This window comes from Ursus maritimus, unplaced genomic scaffold (genome assembly GCF_017311325.1).
Source record: "Ursus maritimus isolate PB19 unplaced genomic scaffold, ASM1731132v1 scaffold_9, whole genome shotgun sequence".
NCBI classification, from domain to species: Eukaryota; Metazoa; Chordata; class Mammalia; order Carnivora; family Ursidae; genus Ursus; species Ursus maritimus.
In genome coordinates, this window is record NW_024427107.1 from 76,670,806 (window position 1) to 76,686,340 (window position 15,535).

The window sequence follows — 15,535 nt, forward strand, 5'->3', positions numbered from 1 at the left end:
CGCCGTCCTATAAATAAGAGGGAAGTCACAAAACCCTCTGCAGCTCCAACAATCTCCCAGTTTCCCCGGACTCTTCCGGTTGCACGGAAAATTGTTGGAGCTGCAGATGAGAGAAATGCCTTTAATTAATTAATGTTATTACTGGCTTTGGACTGCTGCAGTGCTAGTTTCGTTGTCTTGCGTTGCTAATGCATACCAGTTTAACAAAGTGCATGCTTCTAAAAAATTTTTGAACTGGCAAGCTAAAATGATCCATGTCTTCTTTCCCACCCACCCCCTAAAAAGAAGTTAATATAATTTAGAACCTAGCATTTAAAAAATATGGTCATGACACGTCTGGGAGAAAGACCGCTGATGGAACATGCTTGACTTGGCAGAATGATAAATCAAAAACCTCGTGGGTTTTGTTTTCCTGTTTTGTTTGGAAGCCGCAGAAAGCAGGTTATTAACAGAACTGTGTCACGGAAAAGAAAACTGTGAATACCTGATACTTTCCGTTTTGTCACGCGGTGCGCACACACAGAAGCACACGGGCGTGTGCACTCCCTCACTCACACACTGTCCGCACACGCACGCACGCGCACACACACGCAGCCACCCACCGCTGGGGGAGGAGGACACAGAGGAGCGAGGTCAGACAGCACGCGCGCGGGCACTCGCCGGCTAGCCGCCTGGTGTGCAACTTTGGGTTGGGTATCCTCTCAGCTCTGCCTGGTGGTCTTGGTCTCAACACCTGTCCTGGGAAAGCCACCCCAGAGATGGGGCAGGCTGCGGAGAAATGTAAGGCATACTTCGCTGGGAAGGAAGGAAGAAATCCATGCTTCATGCTCAGACGCGAGTTTCAGAGGAGGACGGGCCTTTGTTTTCCCTTTGGCCTGCTCTGTCTCGCCGGGGAGGGGTGGGGAGGGGTGGGGGGAGGTAGGAAACCACGGAAAAAGGAAGGAGAGAAGGAATAAAGAGAATGAGGACAACGGTAAAGGATACTAATAATAAATAAGAACGAAACAGACGAGGTGGGCCAGTGGAACTCGAGGTCAAACAGGACAAATGACTTTTTCCGCCTGCGCCGCGCGCCCCGCACCCTAGATGGACTTCCGGCGCCTCATCAGCCTGTGGCTGTCGGTAAAGCTATGTAACCCGGGAGAAACGGAGCTGATGGGGGAGGGGAAGAGGCTGTTTTTCAATGTGCTTGGTGAGATCTCCTCGATCTTGTACGAGATGGAGTGGAAGTACTGGGGGGCGAGCTTGGCGCTGAAGGAGTTCTGCTGCGCGGCCGGGCGGCCGCCGTACTCCTGCGGTCGGTAGCAGGTGCAAGAGCACACGGACTGCAGGTCCGGCACGTCCGCCTTGTACCGGGGCCGGCCCTGCCGCGCCTCCTCGGGGATGTGGATGACCATGCTGTTGCGGTTTCCGGCCAGCGACGCCCTCTCCTCGGCGTCCCGCCGCTCGTCCTCGCTGTTCATGGTCAAGAACCTGAGGACCACCAGGTTGAGGAAGGCCCCGATGACCGTCAGCCCCACCAGGATATACATAAAGCTAAAGGCCACGTAGAGCGGCTTCTTTTGCAGGGCGCCCTTGGTCTGCAGGGCCACGTAGTCCCCGAACCCAATGGTAGTCAATGTGATGAAGCAGTAGTAGTAGGCGTGGAAGAAGCTCCACTCCTCGCACTGGGAGAAGGCGGCCGCCCCGATGCACAGCGTCCCCATGCAGGAGAAGAAGCCCACGGTCACCATGTTCTCCATGGACACGTCGGTGTTGCGCATGCCGCAGCACTTCTTGATGCGCTTCAGCAAGTACCGCACGAAGGTGTTCATCCGCTCGCCCAGGCTCTGGAACATGACCAGCGTCAGCGGGATGCCCAGCACGGCGTAGAACATGCAGAACGCCTTGCCCGCGTCGGTGCCGGGGGCGGCGTGCCCGTAACCTGAGCGGAGGGGGCGAGAAAACAAGGAGAAGGAGTGAGGCGAGGTCCCGTGAGGTCTGGGGTGGGGTCGGACTTGGCACTGCGGTGGGCATGGGGCGTGGGTGTGCCCATAACCTGGCAGGGAGAGGAAGAGGAGGACAAGGGAGGGCCAGGGAAGAGGTGTCACTTGAGGCTGGGGTTGGGAAGGGGGTCGGGGCACTTCCATCGGGATGGAATCTGGGGCCTGCCATATCCCGGAGTGAGGGGAGAAGAACAAGGAAGAATCAGTGAAGTGTCCTTTGACACTTAGGGACGGGAGCATTTGGGGGCATTTCATTGGGGCCAGCTCAGAGGAAGAGTACAGAGGGCATTTCATTGTTCTTAGAGCAAAACAAAGGTTTTAAAAGGAAAAGCAGCATACTCACTAATAAGAAGACTGCAAACGTAGTGAGTTCAAGGGAGAGAATTAAACATGCCCACCGTGGATGAACATTACTGTCACATACCAGGCTCCGTGTGGAGTCCTCGTCCTGCAGGGCCCCATTCTGACCTCCTAACAACCCCACACACTAGGCATAATGAGTCTGACACTGAAGACAAGAAAACTACATTCTTTAATAGTAGGATAACTTGAGTCCTTCAGAGCTGGGATTTGAACCCAGAGTTTTTAGGCACCAAGGATGAGGCTCAAAAGCAGAGATTCTGCGTCAAGAGAAGTAACTGCAGAGTGTACTATAAACACCACGAAGGCGAAGACTTGTGACCTGTTCTGTTCACTGCCGGATCCCCCACACCTGGAGTAACACCTAGCACGTAGAAGATTTAGGAAATGAAGGAAGATGGTTGTGCCACTGTGTGAGTCTGAGCTTCTTAGGAAAGAGGGCGCAAGTAATCCTCTAAGAACCACACATATGTAAGTGCTTTTGGAACTCTTCATGCAACTTCGCAGCACATCACTTCATTAATCCCCTACATCAATTGTGCAAAGCTGAGTCTCTATTTTGCCACATTCAGAAAGAGGATGGGGTGCTGGAAGGGTGGACTTACCTGCCAGGTGTCCTTCAGCTACTTAGTCATAATAATATCAGAGCCAGGATAGGATCTGTACAACACGGCAGGAAGAACGAGATTCAGTGGGCTCTAGGTCAAGTTCTGGGCTAATACTGCCCGGGAAAAAAACAAAAAACAAAAAACGAAACCCAAATCACAGGCAGTATTTGGACTGACAGCTTGGAGGATGAACATGGCCTTCCAACATCTCAAAGCCTGCCCCATCAAGAAAGGTTTCCCTGATATTACCCAGAGCCGTATGCTCATGGGCTCCTAGTCATTTAACCAGCTGTATTATTATTTTGGGCACCAGACCACCTCTCCCAGCCCTGGCTTCTTCATCTGTTACATGGGATAATAATAATTCCCAGGTGGGGGTGTGCTGATCTGCTAAGTCGCACAGCACCTAGTCCAGGGCCTGGTACTCTGTAGGGACCAACCAGACCCCAAGACCTCCACGCCGCCCACTGTCTCCCACAGAAAACTTCATCTGACTGCTCAAGCCCACACCTCTCCACCAAGGCTTCATCACTTTGCCTGTCTCTCCCCTGGCAGGAATTTGTGCTGTGTCCTACGTGCCCCAGGGGCCATACTCTCACTACAGAGATGACATCATTTGTTTGCCTCCAGGATGCCTTCTCTTCATCCTCTTTGGCCCTCAGCCCCACTGAGCCAGCACTGAGCTCCAGCCCCTCAAAAACCGCATAGTCTTTGCAAAAGAGGGAAAATGATATGAAGGAGGAGTCAGGCCAGAAAAGATAGAATGGGGAAGCAGAAAGCTAATAGGGAGAGCAACAAATATAGCAATAGAAATCCAACAGCGAGAACAGAGAGAAATACAGGTTTAAAATAAATTTTGAAAGCCTCAGAGACCTTCAGGAAAATATCAAAAGGCATCCCAGAAGGAAAAGAGAAAACAAGACCAAAAAAATTTGAAGAAATAGCCAAAATTAACCAAATTTGGTGAAAGGCACAGGTTTACAGATTCAAGAAGCCCAGTGAACTCCAAGTAGGATAAACAAAGAAAACCACACATCGGTGTCAAACTGCTGAAAACCAAAGAGAAATCCCTAAGGCAGCCAGAGAGAAACAAGATATCACCTAGAGAATGATGTGAATACCTCTTCCTTCTAATCATAAACAATGGGGGCCAGGAAACAGTGCAATAACATCTTTAAGGAGCTTAAAAAAAAAAAAAAGACTGTTAACCCAGAATTGTCCATCCACAGGAAATATCCTTTAAGAATGAAGTCAAAATACATTTTTACATGAAAGAAAACTTGTTTCCAGTAGATCTGCACAGAATATTACCAAAGGAAGTTCTTCTTCCTAGAGGGAAATGATACCAGATGGAGTCTTAGGTCTTCAGGAAAGAATGAAACACATCTTGGTAAACAACTGGGTTTATATTTATACAGAATGCAGGGGTGGGAGCCCTACTATATCTCCAGATAGCTCACCTGCGTAGCTGATACAAAAGCCAGATGGATGGTGGAAAACAGTAGAATGTTGGAAACTGAGTAAGGTGGTAATATTAGCTAATGGTACCGGATGTGATATATTTACGAGAGGAAACCAACACAGCATTTGCTGGGTCAAAAATTGCACCTGGGGTGCACAGACCGCACCCATTCCTGTCAGTAGCGACGTTCAGAAGCGGTTTCCTTCACATGGCTGGACAGCAGTATGTCTGTAGACCCTGTGTCTGGTCTCCTGTCATCTGTCCTACTGCATATTGAAAGGACTTCATCATTCTGATGCCCCCAGTATATCTCACTGCTCCATTGTCCCCCCCCCCCACAGTGGGGACATGCCTCAGTAAGGTGCGTGAGAGAGCGTGGGAGATGAACGCCACCAAAGTTCAGGGCCTTCCACATTAATAAATCTCTGGCCCTGTGATTTGGGCACAGGACTCTTCCCGCTACAATGACAGATAAGCTGCTGAATGTACAACGGTTCTGGGAAGGAGACAGCCAGGCAGGACATCTTCAATTTCCCCATCCGGACGCACCCACCTCCACCCTGCTGTCTGGTTTCCAGTTAGTTGGTCAGGAGGTCAGAAGGGAGGAAGGTGAGGACCTTGCAGGCTCACATCATGGAGCTACTCTCTACAGTTCCAGTAACTGTTCCCAGACACACGGACAGCTCTCCACCATTGCTCATCCAGAATGCCACAGCTTCCCTGGTTGCTTTCCCTCCACCAGACCCACGCTTTCCAGAAGAGTCTATAAACAGCCCACTAATATCTCAAATTGAGAGTGCTACTTCCTGCAAAGGCCGAACGGATATACCGTGTGTATTCTCCACTGGATCTGCTCACCATCTCTGCTCTGACACAACACTGCAGGCACTGCCTATGGACAGGTCTATACCTATCACGTCTATGTACAGGGTATGCATAAACTCTGCAACCCACAGATGTGGCATCTATGGGTACTTCCTATAGAATATGTATGGCATACCCTTGGAACGACATGCACAGTACGCCTGTGCGGGGAGAGTAATACACGCACACACACACACCACATATACCGATACACAGAAAGCATATACAGCGTACCCACAGCACCCCTGCAGTCATGAATGGATTTGTCTACGCGGTATGTGTGCATGTGCATGTGGACTACGCTCAAGGCACCGGATGTGTGCACACGTATGTGTGTGCTGCAGGGAATGCCGGTGCGTATTTATAAGTCACCAGCACACATCATAGCTGCGAGTTACAAGGATGAGAAGAGAGGGAACGCACGTGCACCAGACGTTGGGAAGACGCCTCTCCTTCCCAAGAGGACAACAGGTACAAATCTCCAATGTTCTCACAGAACCTGTGTGACAACTCAGGTCCGGGAAGACTGGTTTTTTTCATCTGTGAGTGGATGAATGCACTCTGGCTTCCCTGGGTTGGGAGCCGTATCCGTGTGTTCCAACGTTTTCCATTCAGATATGTCCAGACCGTTGACTGTGTTCCAGGACCTGTGCTTGTCACGGGGGATCCACAGGGACTTCTTTCCCCCAAATCTTCCCAAGGGGCTCCAGCCAGCCAGCCCATGACCAGGGCCCTCCCAGTGCCCAGCACGAGGGGGGCCTTACACGGAGGTTGAGGGCATGGGTGTCAAGGCCATGGAGGACCCCCAGGGGCAGCTGCCTGTTCTCCTTGATCATTTCTGTCCCCCAACCCCTGCTTAGCACTTGTCCTGGGAGCTCAGGAGCTATGGCTCCATCCCCATCCCGGTTTTCTCACTAAGGCCCAGGCTCCCAAGCACCTTCCTCCTCTACCTCTGAGCCCTGCAGGGGCAACACAACCTCAGGAATCCCATCTAGGACTAGACCATTCGTCCTTCCATCATTGCAAATGAGTAATTCATCCTTCTGGCAAAGCAATGTCTAACAATGATTTACACCGGGCTCAGGAGGCCTGCACAGGGCACAGAAGAGCTACTGCACCCAGGTCGTCCCAGAGGGATCCCTTTGAGGGGCTGCTCCGCCGCGCCCCTCAACTCACTGGCCGCAAGTGCAGGATGAGGCTGAGAAAAGGAGGGGAGAGAGGCTTGTAGCCGCCCTGCAAGGGATGGGACTGTCCTTCCCCAGCCCTGGGCCTGGCACCCCTGCAGGTGACCAGCCCTGACCAGCATGAGCACCGCCCTGAGCCCCACCAGCTGGAGAAGGCGCAGGCCACCGGCCCCCGGCTGCAAAGCTCCCTGCACACAGGAGATGCAGCGCCTCGCTCATCCATCCACACCAAGCTGTGCCCCCCCTCCTTCCTGCTGACTTTTCTGCATGTGCGGGGTCAGGGACAAACTTACTCATGGCCCCAATGCTGGCCCGGATAGGCTGCTCGGGTGGCCACTGGGGGCCAGGTCCCTGGGGGTGGGGACTGCTGACCAGGATGGTGATTGCACTGACAGTCTGAAAAGCCACCCCCTGGTGCTGCGCCCCAACATCAGGCTCCCTGACCTCCAGGGCGCGGGACCTCAGATGAGTCACCCAGGAGTCTGTCTGAGGTGCTGACCCACCCACCTTCCCCCGCCTGCCTCCCTCACCCCTCAGCACACAGCACCTGGTGTCGCCCCAGCCTCCCGACCCCTGCCAGGGCCCTGCTCCCTATCCTTCCACCCGGCAGTGTCAGTGCAGTGCCGTGGGGCTGGCCAGGAGGGAGCAGAGATGCTCACAGGTTCCCGGCCCCGCACTGGAGCTGACAAGGATACAGATCTGAATCAAATTCAAGGGCCCTTGCTGCCATGAGGAGTAGGGTCCTTGTCAGAGGGACCCCAGCTCCTGAGACCCAGCTTAGCTCCCCTGAGTGGTGGGGCTGGTGCTTGGGGCCCAGGAAGGGTGCCAGAGGGGGCCAGGGGTTGAATGCCCACTACGGCCCTCCCCAGGCCAGGCCCTGTGCGGGTTGCAGGAGAATCAGAGAGGACAAAAGAGCGGACCGGCAGCTCCGGGGAGGCGGAGCAGTGTCAGAATCATCGGCTTGGCCTGTACGTGCCCAATGCTGGGGAAGCACAGAAGAGCGCCCAGCTCAGACTGGGTCAGCCCGGGCTTACCGCCTCTCAGGAGCCTCCAGAGTTTTGATGGATGAACAGGAGTTTGCTCAGGCTGCCCACCACTGCTGGATTCTGACATTACTCTGTGCATCAGCCCCTCTCCCCGGGCCTGGGCCCTCTCTGTCAGCAGGTGGCAGGGCCCAGAACCAGGCCTGAGCCCCGGATCCTGGCCTCCCCACCAGGAGCGCTAAGGGCAGGGCAGGTAGAGCGGGAGGGCAGAGCTGGTGTGGGTGCGTGTGGTGACGAAGCTTTAGGAGAATGGAAAGGAAGGCCCTGTGCCCTGCCCCCCATATTCCAGCACATGAACCCCCCACTCCTGGAGGGTGCTCACGTGCTAAGCCCAGAGGGGGCTGGGGTATTCTAAGAGCTACAAGGTTATCCTTATGAAGAAGGCATGAAGGCGGCCCTGGAAAAGGCCGACCGTCCCCATAATCAGAGGGTTAAAGCGAGGACCAGGGGCAGGCATGCCGCCCCAACTCCACACAGCGGGCCAGCAACAAGCTTTCGAAGTTCCAATCGGAAAAGGACAAATGGACTATAAAAACAATAAACCCCGCTTTGAAAAGCTGTCTGTGGACTCTGCGCTGCCACTCCTGGACATCCCAGAAGGACACCTCAGTTTTCCCATCTGTGAAATGGAGCAGAGATGAAGCTGGAATGAGAGGCTCTCGTCAGATCCCCAGGGCCCCTCCCTGCGACCATCTGTGTCGCCAAATTCTTGGGTGGAAGCCCTAGCCCCCACATGATGATACCTGGAGGTGAGGCGCTGGGTGGGGGAGGGATCAGGGCTACATGAGTTCATGAAGGCTTCGGGATGCGGTTAGTGTCCTTCTAAGAGAGGAAGGGACCAGAGCTCGCTCCCTCTCTGCCATGAGCAGACACGGTGAGAAGGGGGTGTCTGCTGCCAGGAAGAGAGCCCTCCCTCAACCCTCCCCCAGCCCTCTCCCAGCCCTCAGTATGCCAGCACCTTAACCTTGGACTCCCAGCCTCCAGAACTGGGAGAGTACCTGTGGTTTAAGCCCCCAGTCTGGGGTATTCTGTCACTGCAGCCTCTGAGCCCAGGCCACGCTGGAGCTGAGCCCCCACCCCAGGCTGGCACGCGGATGCTGGGTGCAGGCCTTCCAGCCCCAGGTGCCCCTGCACGTCCCAAGCCAGTGAGGCCTAGGCGTGATGGAAAGGACCAGCCACCTGCTCGCTCTGCGCCCACCTCCCATCTCCAGACCCAGGGTGGGGGCTGGGGGCCTCCAGGGCAGCCCCACCCCCAGACTCCTCTCTCACCCACAGACACTGACCGACCCTGCTGGAGAGTCCCAGCTGAGGCCACCACGGGCCGGGCTGTTGGCAGGGGGGTCCTCTCCTCCCTCCGTCCCCCTGCCTCCTGGCCAGACTGTGAGCTCTGAGGGCAGTACTGCCCACCCCTGATGCACCTCTGCGATCCCAGAGCACGGCACAGGGGAGGCATGAGAGAGGCACACAGAGTTCAGACGGATGCATCACTGTGCGAATGGCTTCTGTCTTCCGGACACTGCCTGGGAAGTCTGGCCAGTCCTGAGCCCACTGCTGAGCCCAGCGTGGCTGGGGGGAGTGGTCAGCTCTACCCAAGACACCACATCATCCAGCCTGATTTCACGGCCCCATTAGTATACTTAGCCAACCTCCCTGATCTGCCCTGGGAGAGGCTCGCCGAGAAGAGGCCCACATCTCCTGGCTGTAGCTGGGCAACAAATAAAATGGACAGGGTCCTGCTTTCCGAAGGGGAGCGATACAAGGAAGGAGGCTCATAAAATTAATCATTTCTATTGGGTCTGGGGCTCCCCGAAGAACCAGCTGTGGCTAGAAGGCAGCCCTCCCTTGCAAGATGCCTTCTGCTCCTTGCTGCCTCCTCCTAGATTTTCCAGAAGTCGACAGGCACCAGGTATGAGCAGCTACCTAGACCTGCTCCTATTCTGGACAGTGTTTCATTAGAGATGCCACGAGTGTCCGACAGGCTCTCTCCACTGGGAAAAGTCAGGAAGGCAGCTGGGGCCTGTGGGTCACAGACCAGCCTCGCTGCTGACACTCTAGTGCTCAAGAACTGTCTGGGGCTCCCTAGAGCTCCCTGGGAATCTGGGCCCATCACCACTGGCCTAAATGACTGTCCCAGTCTTCCGGAGCACTACACAATTGGCAAAGCTTCCCTGCTCTGGAGTGCCCCTCCCTGAAGTCTGCCCTGGTCCCTTGGCCAGAAGAGATTGACCTAGCTTTGAATTCCCACTCCAGGACACCACAATGGAGTGGACAAGACTGGCCCCCAGCATGGGGCCGACTCAGGTTGGAGCCCTGATTCTGCCCCTTAGGGACCTTGGGTGGTCACTTCCCTCCCCAGGCACCCTCTTTCTCTTCTGTCAGGTTCAGGGGGGCTGGGCTGCTCCTTGAGCAGCAGCGGCCGTCACAGCTAGCGGCTGGGTGAGGGTGGTCGTGGCCATCCCCTCCGGCCCACAGCCACCTGGGCTGGGGACAGACCGCCCCACACAGGGAAGGAGGTGGCTATACACAGGCCCTGGGCAGTGGGAACTCACTGCTGGAAGAGAATGAAATATTTATAAAGGACACACAAGGTTTTTGTGCTGATAGGAATTAAAATAGCACACTTTCCATTAAAGAATGACTCAGGGTGGCTTTGAGCAGGGAGGTGCCAGGGAGGGGAGCTGCCCTCGGCCCCTTCTGCTTCCCGGCTGGCTCCCCACTTCAGTGTGCAACAAGCATCCCACTCATCCAGCCTCCCTGGCGCTGGCCTTGCTCAAGCCCCCGAATGAGCTCCGCATGATTATTAAGACCCAGGTGTCTGCAAACACCAAAAAGGAAAATGACTCATGGGGCCACGGGGGATGGGGAGGCGGAGAGTGGGCACGAAGGGTCCTCAGGAGGTAACTGGGTAGGATCAGTAACTCCCAAGGCCTGCATCTGGCTCCATCTGCCACATACTGCCCGTGACCTTGGGAAAGCCACCTGGACCCTCTAAGCCGGGGCTTCCTCTCTGTAAAGGGGACTACAGAGTAAAGCAGTCCCTTCCGGGTACTACAAAGCTTGTCCGTGTTCATCTGAGAGGGATGCCCGTTGTTGCAGCTGCCCCAGGTGGGGTCGTCCTTCTCTCAATGTAACAGAACCGGGTACCACCATGTGGCCTTGGCTCATGTGCAGGTCTCCCCATTCATTTCTTTTTTTAAGATTTTATTTATTCATTTGACAGAAAGAGAGAGAGGGAACACAGCAGGGGAGTGGGAGAGGAAGAAGAAGGCTGCCAGTGGAAGAGCCCGATGTGGGGCTCGATCCCAGAACGCCGGGATCACGCCCTGAGCCGAAGGCAGACACGTAACGACTGAGCCACCCAGGCGCCCCAGGTCTCCCCATTCGAACCCTAAGAGAGGAAGGTGCTTCTTATGGGCTCTGATTGGGTCGCCAGCCGAGCCCCGAACCAATGAGACTTTTGCTCTTTCCTGCCCAACTAGGAGGGTGCTAGAGTGTTTTGTCCAGAGCCAGCGAAGTCATTTCAGCACCACGAGGGTGAGCGCAACTACAGAGAATTCCCTACCCTGAGAGACAGGGTGTACCACTCCACCCCCGTGTCTGAGCCCAGCTGAGAGTCAGCCCTACGCACAGTCAGCCTCTTTCTCACTAAGCCTTTTGGTTTCAGCCACTGGTTTGATCATAACTGATTAACACTCAACCCGCCCTACACCTCAGCACGACTGCCAATAATGAAGAGGGGATTTGTATGGATAACACAGCCCTCTGCAGTTCCCACGCCCTGCACCTGACGCGGCTTCTCTTACAAGCGCCTCAGATCCGTCTGCAGGGACATGGCGGGGGGTGGTGAGGGAACCAACGTGAGGGTGGACGGTGGCCCCGGGACAGCCCGGGCCTCTGAAAAAGCGGCTGCAGCCCAGCCGGGCAACAGGGCACAGGCCAGGGCGACCCAACGTCCTGATTTTTAAGGAGAAGCTGGAAATATCAATTTTTTTAAAAAATGTGGACTCTAATTGGTATCTAATTAGACATTTTAAAATGTGACACAGGCCAAACAAAATAAAACAGGCCATCTGTTTGTCTAAAACAGAGGTCGTGATGCTCCGGAAATGGCAGAAAAGGAGACAAGAACCAGAGGAGAGAAGGCGGGAAAGGGGGAGCAAGTGAGGGTCAGCGAGCCCCACGACACGCGCTGCCCACCACCCTCCATCCGTGGCCGGGAGCCCGCCGGGGCAGCAAACACTGGTCAGGCCACTTCACAGATGCATAAACCAAGGCAGCAAGAAATGCCATCGCCCCATGGAGGCACCTTCCCCAAGTGGGCTGGGGCCAGCCCTGCCCCCACACGGACAGGAGAGCCACACCGAGGCGGGCACAGTCCTCCTGGGTAGACCAAAGCCCCTCCTATAATCCCCGTGGGGAACTCCACTCCAGAACGCGTGAACCCACTTCACAGATGAAAACACTGAGGCTTTTTGCCCAGGGCCCTCGGGTTCCCAGTCCCAAGCCCTTAGCCCTTCTTGGAGCCATGAGGAGGCCCCGGTGACTTGACTATTCACAGGCTTGGCACCACCCTGTGTTCTCTGGAGGGAAATTTGGCAGATTTGGGGTTTTCTTTAATGAAAGAACAATTCTCTCATATGCTTTTTAAAGTATTATTAATTTCCCAAATAGTCCCCTTGTGGTTTCCCTTCATTTTATGTCTTAAGGGGAAAAGGGAACCTAAAAAATTATTTTTGAAAAATATACAAGCCTCCGAGGCACGTATTTCTGACAAGAGCTCACGCCAGGCCTTCCTCCTGCTCGGCGCTGTGCGAGGGCTGGGCGGGCCGGACGCGGGGCGCCTGGGGAGGGCACAGCCCGTGCTGGCCACGGGGAGCCTGCCGATCAGCATGTCAACCTGGCGCCCGCTCCAGCGCCTCTGCCGGATGGACACGTCATCTCCTCGCTGGTCTGCGGTCATCCCTCAGGAGCGCCTCTCAGACCACGGACGCCCGGAAGCCCTGGCCCAGACCCTTCCTTCGTGATCGCAGGATCTAGTCAAATGACGTGTTATTATTCCTATTTATGAATGAGGAAGCAGCCTGGGCAGCCCCGTGTGCGTCCCCCTTAGTCCCCAAAATGTCCCTGCAAGGCGGGCCTCAGGGAGCCCCTGGGGGAGCAGGTGCATGCAGGGGTCCTGCTGCGGGCCACCCGCCCACCCAGGCGTCAGCGGGACAGTAAGACTCAGGGCTTTACAGCTGGCTTGACAGCTCTGTCTGCTCTTAACACAGACCCAAGTAACGAAGACATACGTTCTTTAAAAATCATTTTTAGCAGTTCTACTCTTAGGTATATAGCCCAAAGAGTTGGAAATAAGTAGTCAAACACAGCAGCACTATTCACAACAGCCAAAAGGGAGAGACAACCCAAATGTTCACCCATGGATGAATGGATAAGCAAAACGTGGTCTACCCCTACGATGATGGATTATTACTCGGCCTGGAAGAGGAAGGATATTCCGATACATGGTAGGATGTGCGTGAGCCTGGAAATACTATGCTAAGTGAAAGACGCCGTGCACCAAGGACACATACAGCAGGACTCCTTTATAGGAAGCGCCCAGAACAGGCAAATCTGCAGAGGCGGGAAGCAGATGAGAGGTTGTCCGAGGCTGGGGGTGGATGCCTGATGGGTCGGGGTTTTCTCTGGGGATAATGAAATTGTCTTGGAACTGGACAAAGGAGGTGGCTGCACAATTCTGGGAATGTACTAAATGCCACTGGACTGAAGATGTTAAAATGTGAATTTTAAGTTGTAGGAATTTTACTTAAATGAAAAAAGTAAAGAAACCCCTGTTTTTAAAGCAAAACTCTTCTTTCTTTCTACCTGAGGATGAGGGAAGTGGGGAGTGGGGGAGGCCTGGGGTCTGTGGGTTCTGGGAGGAGGCGCTGAGCTGGCCTGGGCACAGGAGCTCAGGGGACACCGAGGCCACTCTGGAGAAGCCCAGGTTCTTGACAGCACCGCCCTCCCTGCGGGCCTGCTCGGGAGGGGTGCGGGGGGCGGGGGTGCAGCCTTAACACTGGCCGTCCATCTGAAGACCACTGCCCTAGTCAGCACCCACAGTCTCTGGGCTCCCTTAACCAACCCCCACGCGGGCTTCTGGACACAGGTGATAGACATCTGCCCTGAAGCAGCCACAGGACACCCCGCTCACAGAAAGCCCCCGGCATGCAGCTCAGAACACGGCCTGGGGGGCGGTCAGGGCACAGTGGCACCCTCTGACGCAGGGGTGAGGACCAGGCTGGAGGCGGGGGGTGGCCCAGCCAGCTCCCTCTAGCCACAAGATGGCAATGCTCTGATGAGGCACCCACCGGGGTCCCAGCTCTGACCCGAACACGATGGACACCAGAGGCACGATGAGGTCAAGGTCAGCCCTGGCCTCTCGAATACCCTGGCCTGGACCACAGAAGCATGGATCCTGCTGCCCCTGGGAGAGGCTGGGGCCCTCCACCCACCAGACCACTTTGCTTCTGCCACGGAACAGGGACGCGTGCAAGGGGCTGAGACTGGCTAGAAGCCTCTGTCCCTCCGTGCGTCCCTCCAACCGTCCCTCCGTCCCTCCACGTCCTCACACTGGCGGGCCCTCCCTGGGGCCGGCTCCATGGACAGCCGGCAGCGACCGAAGAAGCACGGGCGCCCTCTGGCGGGCACTTGGCGGCCGCAGAGACCCCGTCCTGCCGCAGCCCGCGTCTCCCTGGGCCCGCGTCCAGGGCCTGGGCAGCAGAAAGCCATTCATCTCTTCCGTAGGGATACGGCCCTGTGCTGAGTTTCTCATCAGATGTCCCCATCAGTCAATGGCAGTGCTGACGACAGTGAGTAACTATCCTAACGCCACTGACCACAACCACCGCGGCGGCCACCGTCGGCTGGGCCAGGAACAGAGCTAAGTGACTTAAAAACTCGTACTGTATGGTGACTAACATAATATAATAAAAAAAAAATCATTAAAAAAAAAAAAACTCCCTCACTGTGGGGGAGGGGCCGCCGTCCCAGGTGAATGCTGTTACCCCCAGGTGGGTGGGGAGACACCCTTTAAGCCCCGCCCCCCAGGCTCCTGCCACAGGCCCCTGACACCGCCACAGAACCCCAATCCCACTGTGGGGACGGTGGTGCCCGCACCTTCCAGAACATGCCGGAAGCCTGCCTTTTCCTTCCCGCCCCCGGGGCCCCTCCCAGTAAAAGCTTCCCGCTCTTCCTCTCTCCTTTCCTCCTTACCCACAGTACAAAATTCCCCCCCCAACAAAGAAACTAGAAGAAAATTTGGTGAAACGAACCCACATTTAAAAAATTAAGTTCACAGGAAAAAGTATGTAAAACGTGGCTGACTTTGGAAAACCCTGCGGTAGAACAAGAAAATGTGAAACCAAGCACATGGCCTAACAGCCATTCATTAAGTAACAACTGATACATTTTCGGTTTGATGGAGACTGTCTTTCAGGGCTGATTCACCCTGGACTGTGCGAGGGCGAGGGAGCGAGCGGAGTTCACACCGTTCACGCCGGAAAGAATGATGGGACAGAACACGCAGAGCCTGGAATGCCAAATTACTCCTGGCTCTAAGTGCCGGCCGATCGAGACGGGCAGCCACAGCCCCATGAGCTGGCGGACCCACTGCTCTGTTCAGACACTGTCTGCCCTCCACTGGACGGAGACCTGTCCTCTTCAAGGGCCCCCCACCCAAATGCCACCTTCTCCAGGAAGGGTCTCTCCTCCATACCTCAAATCCCCAAAGGACCTCTGGACACACAGGGCTCCAAGTGACATGGAGTTACAGGGCGTGAGGCCAAGACCCTCATCCCTTATCTGTGAAATGGGCACAATTCAAGTCCCCGGAGCCAATAGGGCCCGGAGCCAAGGCAAGGATGCACAGCCAGAGCTGAACACGGTCAACTACACGTCTCTGCCTCTCGGTCACCTAATGAGCTGAAGCGAAGGTGAGAGGCATTGCATTTGTGGCTTCTAAAGCATGGCTTCCTGAACGTAGGTGTTC

The 15,535-nt window shown here is 55.3% G+C and overlaps 1 protein-coding gene across 1 annotated transcript in view; it reads right to left on the reverse strand.

Moving 5' to 3' along the window:
* Window positions 1-955: 955 nt before the first annotated feature.
* The window catches only part of KCNK9 (potassium two pore domain channel subfamily K member 9), a 79,899-nt gene continuing 65,319 nt past the window's right edge, over window positions 956-15,535 (reverse strand). Inside the window, exon 2 of the mRNA XM_040625535.1 lies at window positions 956-1,924. Coding sequence (XP_040481469.1) covers window positions 1,083-1,924 — 842 coding nt within the window. The 3' untranslated portion in view covers window positions 956-1,082. The remainder of the gene's footprint in view (window positions 1,925-15,535) is intronic.